Source organism: Augochlora pura, chromosome 7, assembly GCF_028453695.1.
Source record: "Augochlora pura isolate Apur16 chromosome 7, APUR_v2.2.1, whole genome shotgun sequence".
Taxonomy (NCBI): Eukaryota; Metazoa; Arthropoda; class Insecta; order Hymenoptera; family Halictidae; genus Augochlora; species Augochlora pura.
In genome coordinates this window covers 34,667,865-34,692,850 of record NC_135778.1, presented here as the reverse complement: position 1 = coordinate 34,692,850, position 24,986 = coordinate 34,667,865, and the positions used below count along the sequence as shown (strand labels likewise).

The 24,986-nt window shown below is 34.5% G+C and overlaps 4 protein-coding genes across 7 annotated transcripts; 1 reads left to right on the top strand and 3 right to left on the bottom strand.

Annotated features, from left to right (window-relative positions):
* Positions 1 to 406: 406 nt before the first annotated feature.
* Pea (ATP-dependent RNA helicase pea) lies at positions 407 to 5,667 on the top strand. The gene is made up of 6 exons (XM_078185718.1): positions 407 to 663; positions 740 to 825; positions 899 to 1,672; positions 1,954 to 4,217; positions 4,287 to 4,467; positions 4,537 to 5,667. The coding sequence occupies exons 1-6, from the start codon at positions 570 to 572 to the stop codon at positions 4,756 to 4,758; spliced, it is 3,621 nt and encodes a 1,206-aa protein (XP_078041844.1). The 5' UTR covers positions 407 to 569; the 3' UTR covers positions 4,759 to 5,667.
* Positions 5,346 to 7,760, bottom strand: LOC144472537 (dnaJ homolog subfamily C member 1). 2 transcript variants are annotated; one of them, XR_013494432.1, is made up of 8 exons: positions 7,256 to 7,760; positions 7,043 to 7,144; positions 6,765 to 6,983; positions 6,447 to 6,688; positions 6,069 to 6,369; positions 5,768 to 5,986; positions 5,569 to 5,698; positions 5,346 to 5,496 (listed from the first exon to the last, which is right to left on the bottom strand). XR_013494432.1 is itself a non-coding variant. In XM_078185719.1 (7 exons), the coding sequence occupies exons 1-7, from the start codon at positions 7,400 to 7,402 to the stop codon at positions 5,633 to 5,635; spliced, it is 1,296 nt and encodes a 431-aa protein (XP_078041845.1). In that variant the 5' UTR covers positions 7,403 to 7,757; the 3' UTR covers positions 5,488 to 5,632. The 2 variants fall into 2 exon arrangements, 1 of the variants encoding a protein (XP_078041845.1); XM_078185719.1 differs by having other exon boundaries at positions 5,488 to 5,698; positions 7,256 to 7,757.
* Positions 7,761 to 10,071: 2,311 nt separating this feature from the next.
* On the bottom strand, positions 10,072 to 14,724 carry Fwe (calcium channel flower). Of its 2 annotated transcripts, XM_078185126.1 has the most exons (6): positions 14,504 to 14,724; positions 14,297 to 14,417; positions 13,735 to 13,942; positions 13,510 to 13,617; positions 12,676 to 12,838; positions 11,715 to 11,851 (listed from the first exon to the last, which is right to left on the bottom strand). In XM_078185126.1, the coding sequence occupies exons 1-5, from the start codon at positions 14,504 to 14,506 to the stop codon at positions 12,712 to 12,714; spliced, it is 567 nt and encodes a 188-aa protein (XP_078041252.1). In that variant the 5' UTR covers positions 14,507 to 14,724; the 3' UTR covers positions 11,715 to 11,851; positions 12,676 to 12,711. The 2 variants fall into 2 exon arrangements, with proteins under 2 accessions (XP_078041251.1, XP_078041252.1); XM_078185125.1 differs by lacking the exon at positions 12,676 to 12,838 and having other exon boundaries at positions 10,072 to 11,851.
* A 269-nt stretch (positions 14,725 to 14,993) lies between these two features.
* Positions 14,994 to 23,147, bottom strand: Gig (TSC complex subunit tuberin). Of its 2 annotated transcripts, none has more exons than XM_078185122.1 (29): positions 22,903 to 23,147; positions 22,570 to 22,706; positions 22,312 to 22,505; positions 22,032 to 22,235; positions 21,780 to 21,954; positions 21,487 to 21,687; positions 21,275 to 21,416; positions 21,057 to 21,205; positions 20,814 to 20,986; positions 20,572 to 20,743; positions 20,279 to 20,500; positions 19,940 to 20,198; positions 19,748 to 19,866; positions 19,480 to 19,644; positions 19,232 to 19,397; positions 18,979 to 19,175; positions 18,783 to 18,899; positions 18,519 to 18,700; positions 18,228 to 18,441; positions 17,720 to 18,151; positions 17,465 to 17,642; positions 17,197 to 17,392; positions 16,929 to 17,112; positions 16,649 to 16,831; positions 16,399 to 16,577; positions 15,976 to 16,324; positions 15,698 to 15,838; positions 15,461 to 15,631; positions 14,994 to 15,395 (listed from the first exon to the last, which is right to left on the bottom strand). In XM_078185122.1, exons 1-29 carry the CDS (start codon positions 22,979 to 22,981, stop codon positions 15,186 to 15,188), a joined length of 5,490 nt encoding a protein of 1,829 aa, XP_078041248.1. In that variant the 5' UTR covers positions 22,982 to 23,147; the 3' UTR covers positions 14,994 to 15,185. The 2 variants fall into 2 exon arrangements, with proteins under 2 accessions (XP_078041248.1, XP_078041249.1); XM_078185123.1 differs by having other exon boundaries at positions 20,572 to 20,740.
* Between the last annotated feature and the right edge of the window lie 1,839 nt (positions 23,148 to 24,986).

Sequence of the window (24,986 nt, the reverse complement as noted above, 5' to 3'; positions counted from 1 at the left end):
TATTTTATTTCAGGTTTCACGGTCGCCTGGGCAACTGCAGGGCGACGATCGTAAAACATATGGGGTGCTGGCCACCCCCTGTATTTAATGAATTGAGGGAGTACACTTGGGATAATGTGTTGAATGCGTGGGAACGTATGAGAGAAATAAAGTTATTTTCGAAGATAATGGTTTTATTTTAACCTGTTAAGAAAGTGTCAATATGAGTTTTGTATGGAAAACAATAATTTTCCACATTATTTGGAAAGATTTTCACCTAACGATTCGTGTGACCGTAGTTTCACATTACTCAGTCGATAAAAGAGAAATTTAATTTGTAGTATAGCGCCACATTCGTTCTCTATGGTCACGTGCATTGTAGTTCGAGGCGTCTCCGCAATTCGACTTCCATTTTTAGTTGCTCATTCTAAAACCGAGAATGCAATCGTTACTTTTCATGAACGTTGTTCTCACGCTTTGTGTGTAAACATTTTTCCAAAACGTGATTCTGGTCATGTGGTACGTTAGAATTATTTATTAGTCTAATTTTCCATTCCGGACACGTTAGTATCTCACGTAAGTAATTAAATATGGATGAGGTTGCGAAGCTCGAACACTTGTCATTAGTGTCAAAGATTTGCACCGAATTGGAGAATCATTTGGGACTGAACGACAAGGACTTGGGTAAGTGATCATTTTATTCCGACAATGAATCGTAAAAACAGTCCGACGATTTCATGATTTTTCGTTTATTTTACAGCCGAGTTCATTATCCATTTAGCAGAGAAAAATAGCACCTTCGACAAATTTAAAAAAGTTCTCCTAGAAAATGGAGCAGAATTTTCAGTGAGTAATTTACAGAGCCATAATTAATACTTTTCTTAATTTTACATATTATAATGTGCCATTCTTCCATTAGGAATCATTTATGGCCAATCTCTTAAGAATAATACAGCACATGAAACCTTCTAAACCAACGCAGGACAAATCTGCATTATTTAACATTAAACAAGATGAATTAGCCCAAAAGTTTCCTGGCTTGGCTTTGCCAAATGATGAGCCGAAGGTGGCAGATACTAAGGAACTCAAGGATGACGATGTAGTTAACAATGCAATGGCAAGCTTGGAAGAATTAGCACCGTCTCACAAGAAGTCTAACAACGAAAATAAAAAAGAAAGCGAGCCATTAGAAACTGATAAAAAGATTAAACACTCAAGAAGGAGTAGATCTAGAGACAAAAAGAGACATAGATCGCGTTCGTCCAATCGTAAAGAGAAAAGGCATAGATCACGGTCTCATTCTAGATCACGTGCTCGTTCGAGATCTAGGGACAGAAAGAGTCAGAAGTCGAAAGATCGTAGAAGATCGAGATCACGAGACAGAAAGTCCCGTGATCACAAGGACAGACATTCTGGCAGACATTCTTCCTTTAGAAATGGATCAGATAGATCCCGGTCGAGATCTGTCGAGGAGATGTCCATGGATCCAGAAGTTGGCAAGATTTACTCTGGCAAAGTCGCCAATATTGTTCCTTTTGGCTGCTTTGTGCAGTTGGAAGGCTTGAAACGCAGATGGGAGGGACTTGTTCATATTTCCCAATTACGGAGAGAAGGAAGAGTTGCCAGTGCCAGTGATGTAGTTTCTAGGGGTCAGAAAGTCCTGGTGAAAGTTCTTAATATTGGTGGACAAAAGGTACCAATCATTTTACGTTCATTTTAGATTTGAAAACGTTTTAAAAACTTTTCATACCGAACGTTGTTTCGACGTCTGAAATTTACGTTCTGACGACGTTTTGAACTGTACGTTGTTTCCACGTTTGAAGTTAATGACTTTAAAACGTTTTAGATTTCTAAGAAATCAGGTTTACATTAATTCTTGTAGTTAGATGTCATTGTAAGCATTTCTATATTCAGGAATATACATATATACATTCTTTTTGCTAAATATCCTTGACTAAAATGTGATGCTTTCAGGTTTCTTTGAGCATGAAGGACGTCGATCAAGAAACCGGCAGAGATCTGAACCCAGTGGTGGCTGTGGCCAAGACTGAAGAAGACGAGAAACATTTGCGGAATCCTGATAGGCCAACTTCGTTGCTGGAACTACAGGGCAACTGGGATGAGGACGAGACTTGTTCTAGGAAGCGTGTGCAGAGGTTGTCGTCCCCTGAGAAGTGGGAGATAAAGCAGATGCTTGCCGCATCCTGCATCGACAGAAACGAGTTGCCAGAGTTTGACATGGAAACTGGAATTCTTCCACGCGAGGACGACGAGGAAGAGGACGTGGAAATTGAATTGGTGGAAGAGGAACCGCCGTTTTTACATGGTCACGGTCGGGCGCTTGGAGATCTAAGTCCTGTCCGCATTGTTAAAAATCCTGATGGTTCTTTAGCGCAGGCTGCAATGATGCAAAGTGCCTTGGCAAAAGAGAGGAGGGAGCAGAAGATGCTGCAGAGAGAGCAAGAGATGGACTCCGTGCCGACGGGTCTTAATAAAAACTGGATTGACCCTTTGCCAGAAGCTGAAAGCAGGACTTTGGTAGCGAATATGCGAGGCATTGGTTTGCAAACTCAGGATCTTCCCGAATGGAAGAAGCACGTGATAGGCGGCAAAAAGTCGTCCTTTGGAAAGAAAACGAATCTAACTTTGCTAGAGCAACGCCAGAGCTTGCCAATATACAAGCTCAGAGACGATCTAGTAAAGGCAGTCACAGACAACCAAATTTTGATAGTAATTGGCGAAACAGGCTCAGGAAAGACCACCCAAATCACACAGTACTTGGCCGAGGCTGGCTTCACAGCTCGTGGGAAGATTGGATGCACTCAACCTAGGAGAGTGGCTGCTATGTCAGTCGCTAAAAGAGTGGCTGAAGAGTTTGGTTGTCGTTTGGGACAAGAAGTAGGCTACACGATTCGTTTTGAAGACTGCACCGGCCCAGAGACCAACATCAAGTATATGACTGACGGTATGCTGCTTCGTGAATGTCTTATGGACCTTGATCTGAAAACCTACTCCGTTATAATGTTGGACGAGGCACACGAACGCACAATTCACACCGATGTATTATTTGGTCTACTTAAACAGGCGGTAGGAAGAAGGCCGGACCTGAAACTCATCGTCACGAGTGCCACTCTAGACGCTGTGAAGTTTTCACAGTACTTCTTCGAAGCTCCAATCTTCACCATTCCTGGCAGAACATTTGAGGTAGAGGTGATGTACACAAAGGAGCCGGAGACAGATTATCTGGATGCTGCGCTGATTACAGTGATGCAGATTCACTTGAGAGAGCCACCAGGCGACATATTACTCTTTCTAACTGGTCAGGAGGAGATCGACACAGCTTGTGAAATTTTGTACGAACGGATGAAGTCTCTGGGCCCTGATGTCCCAGAACTAATCATTCTGCCAGTGTATTCTGCGTTGCCTTCTGAGATGCAAACCAGGATATTCGAGCCAGCTCCGCCAGGTTCCAGGAAGGTAGTAATAGCCACAAATATAGCTGAGACCAGCTTGACTATCGATGGTATTTATTATGTAGTGGACCCTGGCTTCGTCAAGCAAAAGGTATACAATTCAAAGACGGGGATGGACAGTCTGATAGTAACGCCGATCAGTCAAGCTGCTGCTAAGCAGAGAGCAGGAAGGGCCGGCAGAACCGGTCCAGGAAAATGTTACAGGCTCTATACTGAAAGAGCTTACAGGGATGAAATGCTGCCCACTCCAGTTCCGGAGATCCAGCGCACCAATTTAGCCACTACCGTATTGCAACTCAAAACCATGGGCATCAATGACCTATTGCACTTTGATTTCATGGATGCGCCGCCTGTGGAATCACTTATTATGGCCTTAGAATCTTTGCACAGTCTAAGTGCTTTAGATAACGAAGGTCTCTTGACGAGATTGGGCAGAAGAATGGCGGAGTTCCCATTAGAACCCAACTTATCAAAGATGTTGATCATGAGCGTACACCTACAATGTTCTGACGAGATATTAACAATTGTCAGCATGCTCTCTGTACAGAACGTGTTCTACAGACCAAAGGATAAACAAGCATTAGCAGATCAAAAGAAAGCTAAGTTCAATCAGCCTGAAGGCGATCATTTAACTCTATTAGCTGTTTATAATTCTTGGAGGAATAATAAATTTAGCAACGCTTGGTGCTATGAGAATTTTGTACAAATTAGGACTCTGAAACGTGCACAAGATGTACGCAAACAGCTTTTGGGTATCATGGACAGGTGAGCAATTATATCTTCCTTTTAATCATTTTGTGAAATAATACTAATTTATTATGTGTTATTTAATAGGCATAAGTTGGATGTTGTGTCCGCTGGAAAGAACACCGTAAGGATTCAGAAAGCTGTGTGCTCAGGTTTCTTCAGGAACGCTGCGAAAAAGGATCCCCAAGAAGGATACAGAACGCTGGTGGACAGCCAGGTTGTTTATATTCACCCGAGCAGTGCTTTGTTTAATAGGCAACCTGAATGGGTAGGTGAATCGAAGATCAAATTCTCCAATTATTTTGCAATAAGAAATTAATAATTCGTTTCGTTATAGGTCATTTATCACGAATTGGTACAAACAACAAAAGAGTACATGAGAGAAGTAACAACCATAGATCCAAAATGGCTAGTGGAGTTTGCCCCAGCTTTCTTCAAATTCAGTGACCCGACAAAACTCAGTAAATTCAAGAAGAATCAACGACTGGAGCCACTCTACAATAAATACGAGGAACCAAACGCTTGGCGAATATCTAGAGTCCGTAGAAGACGTAATTAAGATATTTATTATACAATTTGTAAATAAATTTGTACAAAGTTTCGTATCACATGCATATACGAATGTAAGTAACTCGTGAGAAGAACATAAAATCGTAAATATAGTAATTTCTTTTTTTTTTTTGATTTACTATGTTCGATACAAAATTGAGTGGATTATAATAACATTAAACGAGCATACATTTGACGTCGAACATTATTCCATATTTACATCGATTCTTTCTCGTAACATTTTTGTTCCTTACATAATAAAGTAAACTATAACGAGTATATAGAATAATTTATGTTTTGTATAAGTGTATCGTTAAGTGTATTTTAAATTAGAGAATTGATAAAATTTCTAAAAATATATGAGATGAACTGCACTTTACACTAGAGCGCATCTCATTTTAACAAATGCAGTATCGATGCTTGTTCAAAGAATAGTAGAGTATCATATGCTTTGGCATTGTGATGTTATATACTATGTCTCATGAGGTTCGGAAAGTAAACCGCGTACTTAATTAGACAACCGGTACTAATACCGCGTTAGTCTCACAGAACAGGAGAGTTTTTAATCATTGTGCCGCATCAGTCTTTTTCTCTTAATTAATTATTAAATTTATTAAATAAATACATTCTCCAGAAACACTTAATAATAGAATCATGTTAAGAGCAATAGTCCCTCTTTACGTATAAAGTTTCGTCACTCTTAATTGCAATTATATTTCATTTATGTGTAAGAGAATCCTTAAGAAATCTGTAATTTATTTATATGAAATGTTGTACAACAGCCTTGAAATATCAGTTTCTCGTGACATAAATTGAATACCATTTTTGGACTTGATTGTATGGACTACACACTTTTGTCAAAGGAACATCTTGTACATGGCAGGCTACTGAGTTTGTTGCTTCTTCTTTACTAACTCCACCAACTGCCTATACCTTACTTGGCACTCATCCTTTAACAAAAAGAAAATTGTAAATAGTACTTCAAGAGCACTTATTACTTTAACACGCAGCTACCGTACCTTTGTTTTTCCTTCGACGCAATTCGCTATTTTTTCCCATCTATCTACAGACGTGCCCTTAGGGTATTTGATAAGCGCTGCCTCGAACGCTTTTTGTTGCTCTTGACTCCAATCGCTGACGTTGTCCACATTCTCAGCTCGGGTCTTGACTTTTTTCGGACGTTCTTCTACCACAGTCTCCTCTGACAGAGAGCTGGGCTTTAAACCTTCGTCTTTCACCTGTTAAATGTACATTCCATTTAATGTTTGCTTATTCAGACAGACCGGGACTTTGGATGAATGAATCAGTTAAAGTAGGCACCTTCTTTGCCATATACGTTACATCCGCAACTGTGCGGTTCATGGCGTCAGCAATCTTATCCCATCGTTCAGGCGTACCACTAGGATACTTTTTCACGAGCTTTATAAGCTCTAATATATCATCATCTACCCACAATCCTCCGCCAGACGGAGCAGGTTTTTGATAGACATGATTAGTCTGATCGTTAGATTTCTTTGTAACTTCTTTGTAATTGTTACTACTTCTTTCTTGTGGAGTGAAACCGGGTCTCCTTCTTCTGGTGCGAGGCACAGGCTCCGGCTCTTGTTCACGCTCTTGTGCTCTGAAATAATGTGTAGAAAAATGATTAAAACGATAAAGAAAAATATGCTGATCTATGTTTAGATAATGTTCGCTTACAGTGCCTCTTCTTCTTCTTTTTTCCTACGCTTTCGTTCTTCTAACATATTATACATTGCACGCACGATACTGGGTATGGACAATATGAAATTTACAATCCACTTTGGAAACTGGAATGGAAGAGTATTCCAAATGCTTGGTGTAGGAATCTTCTCCAAAATATCTGCTAGATCTGGTACATCCATTTTACCCTTTTTATTCTTCTTCTGCATCTTCTGAAGCTTAATTCTTAATACTTGCTCCTACATTGAAATCGTTAATTAGTTTTCTATTGAATTCAGAATAGCTCTCTGTGACAGTAGAGGAGGATTTACATACATATGTATATCTCTTCTCAAAATATGCACCCCAGGCTACCAGATATTGTCCAACAGTAAATACTAAGAATAAAATTACACTTAATTCTAACATTCCCATTTTCCGCACATGGCGGTAATAATACACAGCTGACCGCCAATTTGGCAGGCCATTGACCAGCACATTGTCATAGCGTTGCCGTTTTCCTGAATCCTTCAGTACATCATATACAGCAACTAGCTGAAATAGAATTCAATGATTAATTTTACTTCAGAATGTCGCTGATTCCCTTGACCTACCTTTCTGAATTGTTGTTCCGCATCCTCTGCGGGATTTTTATCGGGATGCAGCTGCAGGGACAGCCGCCTAAACGCCTTTTTAATCTCCGACGCATTTGCAGTCTGACAAAAATAAATAACGGTGATCATTCTGATGAATTTTATCTCTCATTAATTTAATCATTTTAGAGTATATCGAAGTTGAAATCCGTCAATGAGAAATCGGTAACAGACCTGTGAGACTCCGAGGACCTCGTAAAAGTTTTGATTGACTTCTTCGACGACATCGAACACTTCTAGCTCGTCATTATCCCAAGCGCTCGCGTACTTGTACAAGTCGAGGAAAGACAAAATACCGAGTAACAATAATGACAATCTCATCTTTTTGTGTTCTCCACTACATGCGTACGATCATATCCGTCGGCAATGTTCACGATCAACGGCACTAACGTTTTCTCGACGACGGTCGTTCACGCGACAACCATTGCTTTTGTTCCGACGGGATCGGCGACCAACCAGCACAGTAGAAATATGTTAAAACGGAAGGTGCCACATCGCAAGTACTTGAAGAGGTTACGTTGTTCAGGAAACGTAGGCCGTGTGTAGCGTCGAAAATATCCGTGTGGCCAATACCACGTATCCAATGCGCACGCGTGCAGAACTTTACAATGCAACCGCACCTTTAAAACCGTTGCATTTGAATTTTTAATACATTTCTCGTGTAGTACATTCTTCAAGCTTTAATTTAAGTCCTCGAACATTAAAAAATATTTATTGGAAACAGGGAAATAATTACATTCTGAAACTCTTCCATTTGGACATATGAAAGTTAGAGCGAGAATAAGTAGCTGAGTAGCGCCAATCCATTCAGTGGCAAAAAACCCAAACTGTTAGCCAAATTACCGACGTGCCGGTAATTGCCAGTGCCATCTATCTACTAACAGTAGAACTTTTCGTCGGTAGTTGACCAATAGTTTGAACGTTTTGCCGCTGCATGGAATTGGCGCTATTCGGCTGTTTAGGACCAGCAGAAAATTCTTGCCGGAAATTACATGGTTCCTTATGGGAGAAGAGATACGAATCATTTGCTGAAATTTTCAATATTGAAACATAAAACGGAAAATCGTTTATAATTAATTAATTACAAGTAGAATATGCAAAAAATTATTGAAATTACTTTGTTAGAACTCTCTGTGTGTTTCTATCGTAGAAGTGTACTTATTATGCCTGCGACATATCGAAATTAATTGTTCCATATGAACTATTTCTTTTAGGAAGTTCAATGATTCGTGTTGGATTTAAAAATATTTATTTTAATGATTCGTTCGAATCTTTAGAAAAATATACTTTACCATATGCATAATTTAATTAAAATATAATTACAGTATACATTAGAGATTTACGAAAATTGTCGGATTGTTCCAAAGACTTAAATTGAAAGAAAGTCGATTCAATAATCTACTGATTAATTTGTGCAATTAATTTCGTTGGTAAATAGCTATAAATAACCGAAATTATTGATCGCCATCGATGACGGTGATTAACGTTTATCGAAGTCAATGGTGGGGGCAACTTTCAGTTACCCGTTCGGCCGAACGTTGTTGTAGAGTCAGTTATTGCGTGCTCGACAGTGGAAGCGATTAGATTGATTTTTCTGAATAAATGTTCCGCTTTTATTTCAAACTTTTTTTATATTTCCAGTTTTTAAAGTCGCAATATGGACTTCAATGTATATTATCTTCTCTGAATTTCAATATTTATAAAATAATGTTTCGTAATTTATTCATGAAATTATCTTAATAGATGATTAAATAATCATTAGTGTAATTTCAGTAATTTAACTTATTTATTGACAATTTTCACTATACATATATGTAAAGAATGGTCAAGCACATCAACATGTTACTTTAATTGCTAATGTAATACATACATAACAATGTACCTCAAACTTCTGTTCAATAAATTCCTATTCAAAGAATATAACACATTCGACCCTTTCCTTCATAATCTCTTCTTACATAGATCTATTTTCTTCATATGAATATACGAAGCTGCGTGATAATCACAATAAAGTAGTAAGCAGTACATGAATGATAGATTCTAGTCTGACATTTTATGCAATGGAAGCTTATTATCTACATACTGTATGTCAGTACAGTTCAAAGAAACTATTCGCCTCTTTAAAATTTATACACGATTTACTGATCTATAGTCAACTATATATACATACGCCCGTTACGGAGTATGACGTTGCCCATTAATACTTGGTCAAAAGTACATGTGAAACTATAAACCATCGGACTTTTGAACACATTTTTCGTGACAGGAAAATATAATTATAATATTCATCCTTATTCCTACTTATGATATTCGATTAAAGTGCCGCAGATGTAGTTTCTTGTATTAGTCTATACATCTTACTCTTCAACAAGTCGTTCTAGATGTTTCTTGTTCTTTTGTTTGCTGTGAATCTTCACAAATATGTTTTGTGTTTGGTAAAATGTACAGGTTCTTCGTTATATGAAGTATTTCAATTGAATGAGATCATGAAAACGCTCAATATTTGTTTCCAATCAAATCCTTGACTTGCACCGTACACTATACAATTTATGTTCTCGCTTAACATTACATATGACTTGATTCGAACAGGCATTTATTGTATCAAGGTAGACAACATATGTATTCTTTTCATGTTTACTAAAACGTGAAGTTTCAACTTTTGTTATTTAAAAAACGTTGAAAAAAAAAGATGAAAATTTCAGGCGACCACTGTGTGTAGTCTCTATGTAAACTACATGCGATGTATAAGCGTGTTGCACTGCATATTTTCCCTCTCTTTTATGCACATTGAGTCGCTCTACATATGTGTAATGTGAGTATGTTATGTTTTACACGATATTAATCCTTTGCACTCGAGCGGTGACTCTGAGGCACCACTAAAATTGTTCTATCACGTTCCAAAATAATTTTTATACTAACAAAGTTTAGATTAAAAAAAATTGTTAACTGTAAAACTGTTGTTATGAATCGTAACATACACTTTGATAACGTACACTTTGTCGCGTAAAATGGAAATACTACAAGCTAGAAAAATTATTTTAGATTTAAAGTTAAAATGGCTTTGAGTGCAAAGGGTTAACATGAAATACTTAAAACGATAGTTGTAAACAATTACAATGAAATATACTAATCACAATAAACACTAGGTTTATAACATAAATTATAACGACGTATTCATCTACATGCCTCTAAAAATGGCATTTAAATTAAATTCGTTTGGCAGATTTTATATAAAAATCAATATCATGGGTCTAAAAATCTACCTAACTGTGGAACATTATATCAACTGCATAAACTTACATATTTAATAAATAAATTAGTTTAAAATAGGAATGTAGGGAAAGAAAATGATCGAGTAGTTCGATAAGTTAGAATTGGAAATAAATGCTTATTTGATTAAAGATACATGATGAAAAAAAAAATGAATTAAAGTATTACTGATAATGAGCAAAAGTTGTTGGTGTATTTATCACTGAAGAAAACAGTCGTGAATGAAACAATATGTAACCTAATTATTATAAAGTACTAAACATAATGTATACATATAGTTTTATAAAAACTGGCTCACATACCACAAAATTTATCAACAGCACAACTCATTTTATTCCTTCTCTTTGCCACATCACACAAAAAAATAGTGGACTCATTTAAACAATTTTAAAACTATATTTGGCCATGCAAATGAAATATTTACTACAAGAAATTCAGTTCGGTAGTCTAGATTCTAAAATTGTTATATAAAAATACACGTAACAGAAATTTACATATGTATCGGATAAAGAATGAATTCATATACATACATATAGGAATCAACGTGTATATATCTATATACAATTAATTTGGCAGAGAGAAGAATATTAAAAAAGTATGTATAAGAAAAAAATTATGCAACTAACAAATTATGACTCGTCCATCTTCAAGACCTTATTGAGTTAGTTATTTTAAAGTCTTAAAATGCTTTGATTTTGGAAGTGTTACTTTTGTTTTTAGAAAAGTCAACTTATATATTTGAAAATATAAAACTGCAATAGTCGAGCACATCCAAAATCCGTTAATGTACGATAATTACCTGTATTCATCACGAATTTCGTTCTTAGATCATGCTGGTATGACACACGTTACAAGTAGTAGGACCACATGGAAACCAAGCCCATGAATATGAGTTTAGAATATGATTTGTGTGTAGCAGTCTTTAACTTTGGCATTATTTAAAACAGGAGATCGAGACCTGATTTTTCTCACTATACATTTATGAGTACATGCATTTATGTGAGCAAGCGATATGTAATTTATAATGATGCATTGTATTCTTGTTATTAATACCAAAGTTTTGAACTGGAAGTGTATTAGACAGTGTGTATGACGAAACAAACTTACTGTAACTAATGTTTCGTTATCATAACAAAAAACAATTGACTAATATTTCATTCAAACCCTGACACAAATAATACAAACAACTTATATCATAAATAGTACCAATACCATTTTTATGCAATACAATTTTCATACTATTATTAAAAAATAAATAAATAATTTATTGCAATAATGAATGTTCATGGGCTTGGCTGATCATTGTTCGACCAAGTCTGCATTCATCATCATTCATACACAATGATAAATTTTCGCCAATTAGCTCTTAAAAGTCAAACATTACTATCCGGTTTTCTGGAAAAATCGATTGGTTGAGCATTTTCAACAAGAGTGGCCTGCATACTCGATGAAGGAACCTCAATGGTTGTCGCTGATGATCTCATTTCGCTAAGGGGAGCCCTAAAAATTTACACATCATTAAATTTAACAATTTTCTACAATTGTATATCGTATACTTAATTATAAGCGAAATGTTTTTAGAAAAGATATACATTACATAAATATATACATTAAACATAATTCAGAGTAAGTTCTGAACCAAAAACACGTAAATTTCATTATTATGCAGAGTTCATATTCTACATGCATAACATAGAATTGAAATGTAATAACGGAATCAAATATTGATGAATTGAAGGACTAATCTGTATTAAAAGAATTAATAAGTTATTTAAAAAATTAGAAGGTTTAGACATTAATACTAGTTATAAATTTGTGACAGTAGCTGCAATTTAAATATTTCTATATGCATAAATTGGTGTTTCTTTTTTACATATTGGAAGAACAAATAATGGCATGCAGATGATTGCTTTGAATGATATAAACGTGTTTAACATATATAAGAACAATGTACATGTACTTTTTTAATCTTATCAAAGGTGCACACTGTAACATGAAAGATTAATGAAATGGTTTAAGTGCAAATATAACAAAGAGTAAAGCATTGAAGGCACTGTTTTCCCAAAATTAAAATCAAACCTGAATTGGCATTTACATGTATCACCTTGTAAATTTAAACACGTATTATAAATAAGAAAATACTATAGTAGAAATTTTATGAAGTAGATCAATGAGATGTGCAAAGCGTATGTAATGAAACATGATCTTGTAATTCCAACTCTATAAAATCTAGCAAAATTATAATGCACATATTGTAAAGGTTTAAAAGACATCTACAGAAGCTACAATTGTAAAAATAAATTTTAAACATTTTATATTATTGCCTGGTTAGTGAAGTGGTGCAATGAATGTTTGATGATTTATGAACGCCTCCAGTCACCAGGATCCTCCACGATAGTTGTAGGGTGATCTGTAGTAGAAGGAGGTACAGAACCCTGTGGGGAACCCATACCCGACGTCATTCCTGCTTGGTCGGGCCTGGATCCTCTGTTATTATTAGTGTATTAGCAACAACACTGGGAAATTATACTTATCGAATATATTATTATTATTCAGTATTATAATTTAATGATGCCATGTTATAAATATTTAATCAATTCAGTAATCTTTAATAATAGATTCTATTAATAGTTTTATACACAGTGTTTCAACTTCTAACAAGTGAATATTTACAAACTTATCTCTATGACTCTGTAGAGACATTCGTTTGGGAGTTTTAAAATTCACTATTATATAAGATTATATAATTAATTTATAATTGTATACACATGTATATATAATTAATCATATAATAACTCTTATATAATTGATTCCTTTATTTGTAACCCCGAGTTTTAGTTCCTCTAATTTTATAAAAAATATGTTTGTTTTAGTTTGACTGCAGTATATGCTTTCAAAATTTGTGATTTAAACTTAAAACACTATGTATACGAGTTACCCAAAACCCATAGCAACAAACTCAAACACAAATAAAAACGAACACAAGGTAATAAAAACAGTTACTCTTCCACCTAAAAGCAAATGTGTGCACACATTATTGCAGAACACACCATATAGTTTGTTTAGTGTAATCAAATACAAGGAATCCTTATGATTATTGGAAATAAATATAAGAGGCAGAATATGTATATTATTTAATAAATAAGGGCAATACTTACTTTCGCCCAAGCGACATCAATCCATATATTACACCTGTTGCAAATATTAGGCCACTGCCGAATAAACTATTAATCCCAAGACAAGCGAAGACTGGTGGGACTGCCATCCTGAAATAATGAAAAAAATGCTGTACATCTGATCTACAACTGAAACAATGTAGCATTCAAAATAAAAAAAATACAGCACAGAAAGCACTAAAATATCTATCCGAAAGGTGCACTTACAAACAATATGCCGCTGCTCTATTCCAATAAGGTCTCTGTTCCACCCAATCGCTTAAGTTTTGTACAAAATCAATGAATAGACAGCAACACGGTGCCTCTATCATTACAACTACAAAACCAGCCACCATCTGCCACAGGCCACTAATTAGGCAATTTATAGAACCGAAGATTATGAATACACAATTCCATGCTCCGAGAAAAATTGCAACTGCAACAAATTCATTGAAATTATAACATAAAACTAATACAGATCTTCCAAAGTAGCAGATTCTATTTGCTGCACACTTTCTTTACAAGTAATTCAAATAAAAAATAACATGTCCTGCAAAGTTATAACCGTAACATTAGATCAATTAAAGTATATAGGTATTAGGTACTTTCCTTGGAACTAAAACAAACTTACAAGCTTCGTATGCAAGTTATATTAAAATATTGTAAATCTATGTATAAGAGTTCGAACATAATATGCATTCTCTTACTATATAAAATCTGATAAATATGATAGTGGGTCAATGGTGAAATACATGACGTATTTTAAAGTATATCAATTTCGAGAACGTACTTAAACTTCCTACAGTACCGAGTCCTCGGCCAGCATATTTCATCCACCAAGGTACATCGTCCTTGGCAACAGGATCTTGTCCTGGCCTTTGCATGATCGTCATTATTTTTTCAGAGATCGACTAAAAAAGTAAAGGTAACATTCGTTCTTAATGCTGTGATCATCGATTGAGGCGATCATGTTCTCAGAAATTTCGAAGGGATTTACCATTTTGATCGTTCCTCTTCTTCACCAGCTGACAGGACCAAATGGAACTGACAGCGACAGTACACTAAGGATCTTGTTGTTGTACGGAAAATCGATCCGTGAATTCGAGTTTCTTAATTACGTGGGCAGAGGCGCTTCTATCTGTCAACGATTTTAGTTCTCACGTGAAATTCTCGATGTTAGGTGGTTAGGTAGTTAGATAGTACTTTAGGTGAACAGTGTTCCTGCTATCTGCAGTTGCCAACCTACGGGCATCAACATAACTGAACATAACTTCATACCTCTACCAATCACTATTAGATTAGATGTTGAAACACCAATAAGATAGAAGCATCTTGAAGTTCATTTTTCCAATTAACATATTCTTAAAAATAGAATGTATTGTTGATTGTTTTTCTTTTTTAAATTAAAGTGGAAATAAAATATTGTAATAATAATACATGACAATAATAATGATTTATCACATAAAAAGTGCATACATATAATTTTTTAGATCAGTAAATCGATCCTGAAAGCTATAAGCACGATCCAACAAAAAAATTATTTGTCCCTATAAAATAATTATATTAGCCAGGGTTCACATAAAGAGTTCTTAATTATTGCATCAAAAACTTACATATTTTTACGAGAATATGAATTACATTAATAACAACGTTTATGTAATGCTTTTATTGGAATCAAGTCATGTAGTATATTCAGTAAAATCATCCATATAAACACGTTTATTCGATTTTGGCGATAAATCGTCGGTCATTCCGTCCGGATTATTGTTTATTGTTTCTTGCAAAACACGATTTCGAAGCCTTTTTATATGTCGCAATCGTTCCAACCAATTCGAGGCATAAGGATTATGGCTGTTTTGTTCTAGAGATGATGAAACCATTGAAGCAAGCTATAAAAGAATAAATGTTTAATAAATATTTTTTAAATATCCTAGACCAATTATAGAAAACCTACATTAGCATGAAGAGCCAATTGTCGAGATAAAATTGCTAAATTTTGATCTGATATTATTTTAGGTTCACTATGTCGAATATGTTTTGCTAGTTCTTCTTTCACTTGAACGGTAACTTGATTAGTACCATGATCCAAGGGTTGAATCACAACACTCGCATAATTGAATTGCCCCTAAACAGTAAAATCAGAGAACATTAAAATATCACATATCTATTACTTTATAATTAAAATCCATACCTTTACAGTTTGTATATTATATGGCTCCCCAGATTCATTGTATACAACAGTAACATAATTGTTTCCAATATGTTGCTTTTTGGAGGTACATTTTGGATCACTGGACTTAGTTGGCATTAAAGTGGCCACGTGAAACGCTACCTGTAAAATAGTTGTAATGTCCTTTATTCAATTAGAAAGTTAGCATAAAATGCATGGAAAGTTTCCGATATTTCCTGGCTCAAGTTTTAAAACCTTAGGTAGCCCACCATGCATATTCTGTAATGACTCATTCAAACCTGTGTAACATCATCCTGCCAAATATATGCAAAGTTTCCATTTTCACCATTGCGGTCTAAACCACCTAAAAACACACTTTCATCAACGTCCTTTAACCGGACCAAGGTACCCAATCGTTGTAAAAACTCTGTATATCGAAGTGATCCATGCTGATTAGCTAGAATTTCTGCCTCGTTAGAAGCTTGTCCTGGACCAAGATAAAGAACACCAATTTTATGGGTTTCATATGGTTGTATCCTGTCCAAATTCGTCACTGCCCTCTGCACAGCTGTTGTTTGCGGAACCAGTAAAGGTTTCTCCGAGGGTGATCCGAAATGTGCCGCATGATATAATTGTAAAAAGACAAAACTGTAATATAAATATTTTATATGTTACATTGCAACACGGATAGATAAGTATCTATACCTAAAAATAAAATATACCTAGGATTGATACCAGCTTTCGGAAGATCTTTTACTCGTGGAGAATTCCCTCTACGTATGGTGTCCCATTCTGCGCGAGATTTTTTTACTGGACTCATAACGGAAATGGTATGACCTCTGTCACGGAACGATAGTGGTAAGGGTGGTAACATGGACGGATCAGGTCGTTCATCCTTTAGCTGAAAATATAACTCTCTGTTGAACAAAGAAACTAAAAAAACATGTAATTCGTAATTATATGAGACGATACTTTATCGCCAAGATGATTTCGTCCAATAGGCGGTTTATTTTCTGATCCTACTGACGCCTGCTTTTGACCAGACTCAAGACTAGATAATCGAGGGTAAATTTGAGTGGGTGATTGTGGAGGCTTTGCAGTCGATGATTGTATTTGTGCTGTGCGTACTTGTACTCCTAGGAAGTTTCCTTGTACCTATAAAGAAAGATAAAAGCATATAATATATACATTTACACTATCCTTTTGAGACGTATTATAAGAACTTCGTTCATTTCGAGATATAAAACTGTACCTGTAGAGTAGTTGGTGATGGCGGAACAGTATTGCTAGTAGTCGTAATGACTTGAGTTACTTGTGTTGCTCCTGGATAGGAACGTTGAGATCTCAATGCAGATGGATGATCTGATGCGTTTTCTGAGGATGGTGGTGTCGTACCCATGCCAAATATTTCTTCTGGTATAGCTTCACAACTGACCCTACAAAATTTATAAAGGTCACTTTGATCAATGCATGTATTTTGTTATGTAACAGTACATAGTAATATCTTTAAAGTAGAGCACCTCATGTCTTTTGCATAAGTATTTTTTGCACGATTCTTCGACTCCGGGTCAAGTTTAACGTCTAAATCAGCAGATGGTAGCTCTCGATCTACTTGTAAGTTCAATTTATCTTTATTTAAGAATGGATTTTTCCAATTAGCGCTCATTTCGGGACTAGAATTTGATCTGCGCACGGGATTCCGAGAACGGCGTAAATCTATCGATAATTCATTCATTTTTTTAATATCGTAATGATTTGATCAGTAAATAATAAATTACCCAACCGTACCATCGTCACCATCCTCTAAGCTTTCCAAACTATCACGAGAACTTTGTCTAGAAGGATTTGGTCGAGCTGGTGAACCCGGAATAGCAATTGGACCGGATGATATAGAAGATGATGTTACAGATTTCATTACACCACTATGATCGGTTTGTACTTGATCTAGATTTTTATCCGCAGCATCCTATGAGAAACAGCTCACATATAAAAAATGTTACATTATTATTACATTCCCTAAATAAGTATACATTTTTAAACCACCTCTCCTTCATCTCCAGAATATTCTGACGTAGATTCTTGTTGTTTCTGCAATAAATCCTGGGCTGGCCGGTACAGTGCCATTATGTCATGTACAGGAAAATCTACATGCATCTCGAATTGCGTAGAATTCTGAATTCTCATTATCCAAGACATATCACCCGTAGGTCTGCGTACATATATTTCAGCCCAACCTTGACACCAACATGCACAAAGCACATGTTCCTCTGGCTTTTGACTGTTGAGTATTTGTTCCAATTTTGATGATACAACTTGTTCTTTATCTACCTTCTCCACAGGATACTCCCTTTTCGTTACTTCTAAATCATCTGGCGCTTTCTTCGATTCCTCTATTGGAGAATTTGCTGCTGTATTTCCAGTAGAGCTCCCGTGGCCTCCAGAAGATTGCCTAGACAATTTGTCTTCCTTCGCTGTCTGTATTTTATTATTTCGTTTTATTGTAAAGGTAGGGCACAAATAGAGAATTGAGTGCAAGGAAAAGTAAGGATACCTCTGTACTAGATGCTCTCCTTAAATTCAATTGAGACGTTCTTGTATGTTCAGGCGATTGAGGACTGGGTTTACAAGCGACCCAACAATTATCACAGAGTCCTCCACGCATTGCTTTATTGCTACAACCGCTTGTCGTTACAGTGATCAGTTTATTTCCAAGTAACCATGTCATTGATTGGCCTTCTTTTAGAAGAAAATCAGCACTAGAAAGTCTGAAGAATTGATTACTTAGATATTCGTAGAATATGTAAACATTGTACAATATAAAGAAAATTATCTATGTAGTTACCTTTTAGGCCTTGCTGAATATGTTGAAAATGTATACCGAGCCATCAAGTCAATACAAGTTTCAGTAAGCTCGACATGAAAAGTCATTAAAGCCTCGTCAATGGGCGGCTTCAGGTCCGAAACTTTACTATCACCTATCATGCGATTAGACATTATTGGTCTTTCTCTTCGACCTCTACTACCCTAAAGACAAAAAAAACAATGGTAAAGAAAGAAATTAAGAAGTTAATAATGTGTACAGTGAAGTAATAGTAATTCATTACACCTGTTCTGTTAAACTCGAACTACGTTTCCTATTTGATGAGTCTTCATTCATGAAATTAAAATCTGATTTCATTAAGTGTCCTTCTTCGAATGGCATTATTACATTTGCTTTTAAGCCCTGTATGAAAGAATGTATTTGTAGTATGTTATTCCGAAGATGTTAATATTAATTTATATCAATCCATGAATATACGAACTGTAGTAATAAATCTAACAAAATCCCTTCGAAATGGTAATCGGCACTTTAGAAACCATACAGCAATCACGTGATGTGCCAAAGATACTGTGTAGTGGTCATATTTAAATGGATTTGTATATGGTAACAAAATAGCAAAAACCGACATGTATTGGTCTCCAATAAAGCTTGCAAAAACTTTTGGCAGTCTCGTAAGGGCTGGAAAAGGATATTATATACACGTCAAAGCAGATAATTCAGAGTTTAATACTTACTAGATAAGAACTCCAAAATTGGTATAGCAATGTGTACTGTTGCTGAAATTTTAGACAAATTTAAGAGAACCTCTGACAAAAGTTTGTTCATAGTGTCACGCATTTCCAAAATACAAGTTGTAAGACTAGTAACACACTGGCTTGCGCATTTTGCAGTTAACCCGACCTAAAATTGAAAAACTTGTATTCACACGTTCATGTAACAAATACTGTGCAAAAATACATTAAGAAATAAATTTTGCTGTTACCTCTAAACATTTTATTAAACGTTGCTGTAAATTAGGATCCAGATGCGCATGATATGAAGCTAACGATGCTAATACTGGAAAAACGTGAACGCGAAATTCAGATAGAGTAAATTTTGGAGGAACATTATACAAGGATTCTGGAAGTCGTAAGTTCTTATCACTGACCTGTTAAAACAGATTAAATAAGTTTTCATAGATTGATATGATTGATTATAATTTATGAACATATGTATTAAATGTACATAAAGTAATATATATTGCATCGTACCATAGAACAAAGTGCAGTAGCAAAACAGTCAATATCATTAGTATGCCGTGATAGTACCAAGGCTCTGTTCTGCATTACTTGAGGTAACTCCTTTAACACGAGTTGTAAAACCTTCCAATCTGCAGAATTATAAAAAGTGTTTATTAAGTTGTGTGGAACGTTTTCTATGCAATTAGATAGAGTGATAGAAACCTTTCTCCGACTTAATACAGGAAATAACAGCTTTACATGCATGTGCCAATGACATGTGTGTAATCTGACAAGACAAATGTGATGGAGCTGGACTTGCTGGCGGAGGACTGTTTCCGCCACCTCCACTATTCATTCGTTCAGTCGCGGCATGTTCTAAGACTAAATATGGACTAAATCTTGTTACAGATGCATTTTGTGCATCCGGAAATCCAAGATGATACAGCGTGTTTGCTCTAATTTTCAAGAAACACTCAAAGATCTGAATAGGGTAGATCGCATGTAGAACTCATTTAAAGAAACCTTAAGAAAAGAAATCAAACAATTAAACATTTGTCTTACCAGATATCGAATTGTAGAAACATCGTGGAAGACACTTGGATCTTTATAATGCTGATCAAGATGATTCACTAAAACCTTATAGGCACGTATTGCATGACTTGATGGCAAGTTGTAAATTTTTACTGTTAATATTTTTATTACACCAACAACCGCAGTTTTCACATCCTTGATATCAGTATCCTTTGTGATTGGAATGTCAAAACAGAAGGGTTTGTTGATTAACTAAAAAGAACAATGAATGTTAACTTCTATTTTGTAAACATAGCGTTAAAATCAATGACAAAGTATGGTACCTTCTCTATAATATCCAAAAGTTCCAGACATCGTTTTGTATCACATTCAAGACAAAGGTCAACAAGCAAATATGCAACACTATTCCGAATTGTAATATCTGAATCCGCATCTATATGTTGAAAATATGGCACAACAATTCTTTCAATCAATTCATCCTCGTATCTAGACCTACTTAAAAACAATAAAATTAAAAGCTGCTTGGTTTATATACGTATACTTGAAATTCGGAACTTTATAATACCTATTAACTTGAATGACATTTGTTAAGACTTCGAGGACTTTTATTCTAACATTCGTACGTGTTTCCATTTTATAATAACGATCCATTAAATTGGCTAATCTTGTTTGCCAGTGATGATGAGTAGGCCCTATAGTATGTGCTCTATATTCAATCAATTTTAACACAGATGCTTCCTGTAAAGAAACGTTTAGCTTCACATGTATCTTGTTGCAATCAATTTAATGGTAGATATATGATAATTACAGGTCGTGTATTACTGCATCGATCAACAAGCTCGTAAAATCGTTGAACACAACCATTATAACGGTTATTATCCAATAAATTTTCAATACTATTTATTGTTTCATGTAAACTCATTGAAACTTGTCTAGTTGCAGGCTGATTGCTAGTTTCTGTAAAAGGAAAAGATGCAATATATCGTGTTGCACACATTACATTTTAATGAATATTTTATATTTTACCTGTGTGAGAAATAACTTCTTCAATAATATCAAGAATAATACTCCATGTAGGATCCCATAACTCAGCACCATATTTGGTCACTAATCTCTGAATTGATAGTGTTACTTCATACATAACAATTGGGTGATTGCATTTTAAAGCCTTATAAATAAAAGAAAATAAGCAATTTTTTTATTTTTGTAAATAATGTGTACTATATCCTTTAACTTACTTGATAAAATGAAGGTAAAACAGATGTTGGGGTACATTCTAATTTTGGAATTTTATGCGTACCCCAAAGGCCCATATTTACATAAAACACTGCACCTCTTAATAAACGTACATCTCGCTGAAAATTGACATCTTGCAATAAACGACACATTGTATATAATGCAGAATGACCCATGTGTGTTCCTAATAAGTTACGCATAATCTGAAAAATCAATTGTATTTAAATTTTATTCATTAATTTTGTTTCTATATATTAAACAACTATAGATTTGGAAAATGTGCTTTGTACTGTACCTTCCAACTTATTTGACAATATGTTTCAACATTTACACTTCCACATAAAGCTATAATAAACGTTTGTAATGAGTCAGAGTGTAAATTACTATAGCAAACAATTGCATCTAGAGCTTCTAAACACCCAGAAACAACTTCAGTGCTATTGCTATAATAACACAGATGACAAATGTACCTAAAAGTATACAATTTGTAGAATTTGTCTTTCATAATTGCTATTAAAATTATCATGCAATATTTTTTGAGATTTACTGCACAAGTCCTGATATTATATCATCATCTATGTATGCTGAATTAAATTTGATGACGTTGACAAGAAGAGACAAGAATTCAGAACCCCTTTTTCCATCCCCTGCTGTTACAATAGGCATCCATTCCAATAAGAATGGCCCCATTCTCTCTTCTAAATGTAATATATCTTTTCCATTTTCTGTTAAACTTTGTAACAGTTCCAATCTAGAAGAGAACAATGTACATTTAACAAAAAGCTTAAGTAATTGATAATTCAAATCATATATTACTGTTAAAATACCTAGGTCCAATATCCTCTGGAATATTATGATCTTTAACAACCTTAAAGAATTTTACTCTCATCAGAGAAGACAGTTTAGAGTATTGGCCTTGGACAAGACATCTCAAGAAGTTCAATGTCATGTGTCTGTACTCTTTAGGTACATCTTTTCCTAAAAGGTCTTGTACTAGATACCATAATCTCTCAGGTGCTGTCTGAAAGATATATAGTAAATGTTTACTCATTCTGCATATATGTTACATTAAACCATCTACCTACATCATCCCATTGTTGATTAAGAACTGCATCGCAAAGGTCTTTGATTGCTCTTATACGTTGATGTACAGGACTTTCATGACTAATTTCTTTTTCAAGCTCATTAGTTAATGTGACATCTTCACGACTTCTATAGTTTCCTAAAATGAATGTTGAATTGATAAGCATGGTAGACATACTAAAAAAAAACTTCATACTTCGCTACTCTGTTTCTGTTATTGTCAATTATTAATTAAAGTATCATTTTCCATGCATGAAAAGGGAAACGTGAACTATTGTAAATATAATCGATAATTTGACAAAACAAATACACTTTACTATAATGTACAAAATCACCTCTGTTAAGACGGAAAAACTGTTTCAATTTGTCATGTAAGGTTTTGTTGTCCTTGTCTTTCGAGCTCATTTTCGACATTTTATTTTAACAGCTAAAAGGAACCACTAGGATGTAGCCAGGACGACTTGTGTCGAGCAACGGTGGACATATCAAAAACAAATCAGAATTCGGGAACGTCAATGAAACGTATTACGTGAAGACAATAGGTATACCGGAATACCAAACACCAATCAGCTGTAATCGGTGACCATGAAAAACCGCTACAAAAGACCATAGATATCTTTACAGTCGATACCGTATGGCGAATTTTCATGACAACTTGTCACCTTCTCAGTTTGTGTATGTATTGTTTATAAAAATATATTGTAATCATAAACAAAATTATAATTTCAACGAATATGAAGATATGTCTATTAAAAATGCTTCTAAGAAGTATAAACGTTAATGGATATTCTTTAAGCATGAAGCAAAATTAATTATGTTATTCATATATGTAACGTATGAATAAATTGGCTTTTCATTTAAAGAGAACAAACTGATGAAAATCTGATCTTAAAATAAGTTAGATACAATGTATGCATATTCTTCTTCTTACGAGAAATGAAAATGGTACCTAATGTTGTCATTCAACTATTCCATGTAGAGGGAAATTTAAATGAAACTACTATAGATACATGTTAGAAAGATCTTTATTCATTCCAATTAAAATCGAAGTCATCATCAGAACGTGTTTTATGAAAAGATAAAAGTATTATATTTTTTGTATTCATAAAATTAAGATGATATATGTTAAATTCTAATATCAGTTTATCTTTATAAATTGACATTAGGATTTTTCAGAAAGAATTTTACTCAAAGGTACAAGCTTTTCTCTAAACCCAAATCTTTGTAGCCCTAAAAGTATTTCAAACTAATTTAATTTTTAATACCGAAACTATTAACATTAACAAATTATACTGTATGCCCTTCATAGAATCGCTGTTACGTATGTCAACATATGATTTAAAATTTATTTATAACATCAATTACGTTTCTGAAATGTTAATATTATGATGATAAAAACTTTTTAGAAAATATTGCAAATCATATATGCTGTTATCCAAATTTTCAATATTTGAGGTTATAGAAACTGTTATGGAAATTGTTACCACGTATGGTATATAAATCGACGATAAGAATACTCTAAAATATATAACAAAAATACACTTAAAACACAAGAAAGTTTCTAATTCATGTCTAATTCTTAAAATTCAGCAGAAATTAAGTTTATAATATGCAATAGTTAATGTGAAAAATAATAACAATGTACTTGACAAAACTTTAAGTAAAACATACCTACCTCGGCTATTTCGATTATTCGAAATTATTATCATCGAAAACATTTGTATTATTTTACATTCGATTAATTAAAACCTGCCCTGAATTTTCAAAAAATTATTTATATGTACATATTACCAGATCCAACAATTACACATGATTTTCACTAGGCAAAAATTGTCTAGTTACTTTATCTTCCTACGTTGGTAATACAAACTCTTCGTACCCAACTTCACGATACTGTAATGTTTATAAATATTCTTATCGAGTATTTTTATTAACAAAAACTACACAGATTTCGACTTAAAATATTGTATTTCGTAGGAAAATATTAAAGCGGCGTATATTTAAGAACCACAGTATAGTCTGATAAATTAACGAATGTATTCGAGGTGATGGTTTCAAAATAATGAATCCCTGTATTTAAATTAATTACCACAATATTTCAGTTTCTAAACTTATTAAAATGTTGGTTACGGCTTAATTAAGAAATTGTATTAACGAAAATCAATCAATTGATCAAAATCAATCAAACCAATCATCATCCAATCAGAGTGCTGTTTTACAAATACTAGACCCGAGATAGTGTTGGCTACGCGCTGTATTTGAATTGCATTCAATCAAAACGTCACGCACCGACTGAAATCATTCACATGTTACTTCAAAAGTTACCATACTTATTCCCTGCCATTTTAGTTTATGTAATGTTATCTTCTCACCTCTGTTCATTCGATATTATACAAAATTTCAGACAACAAGACGCTTA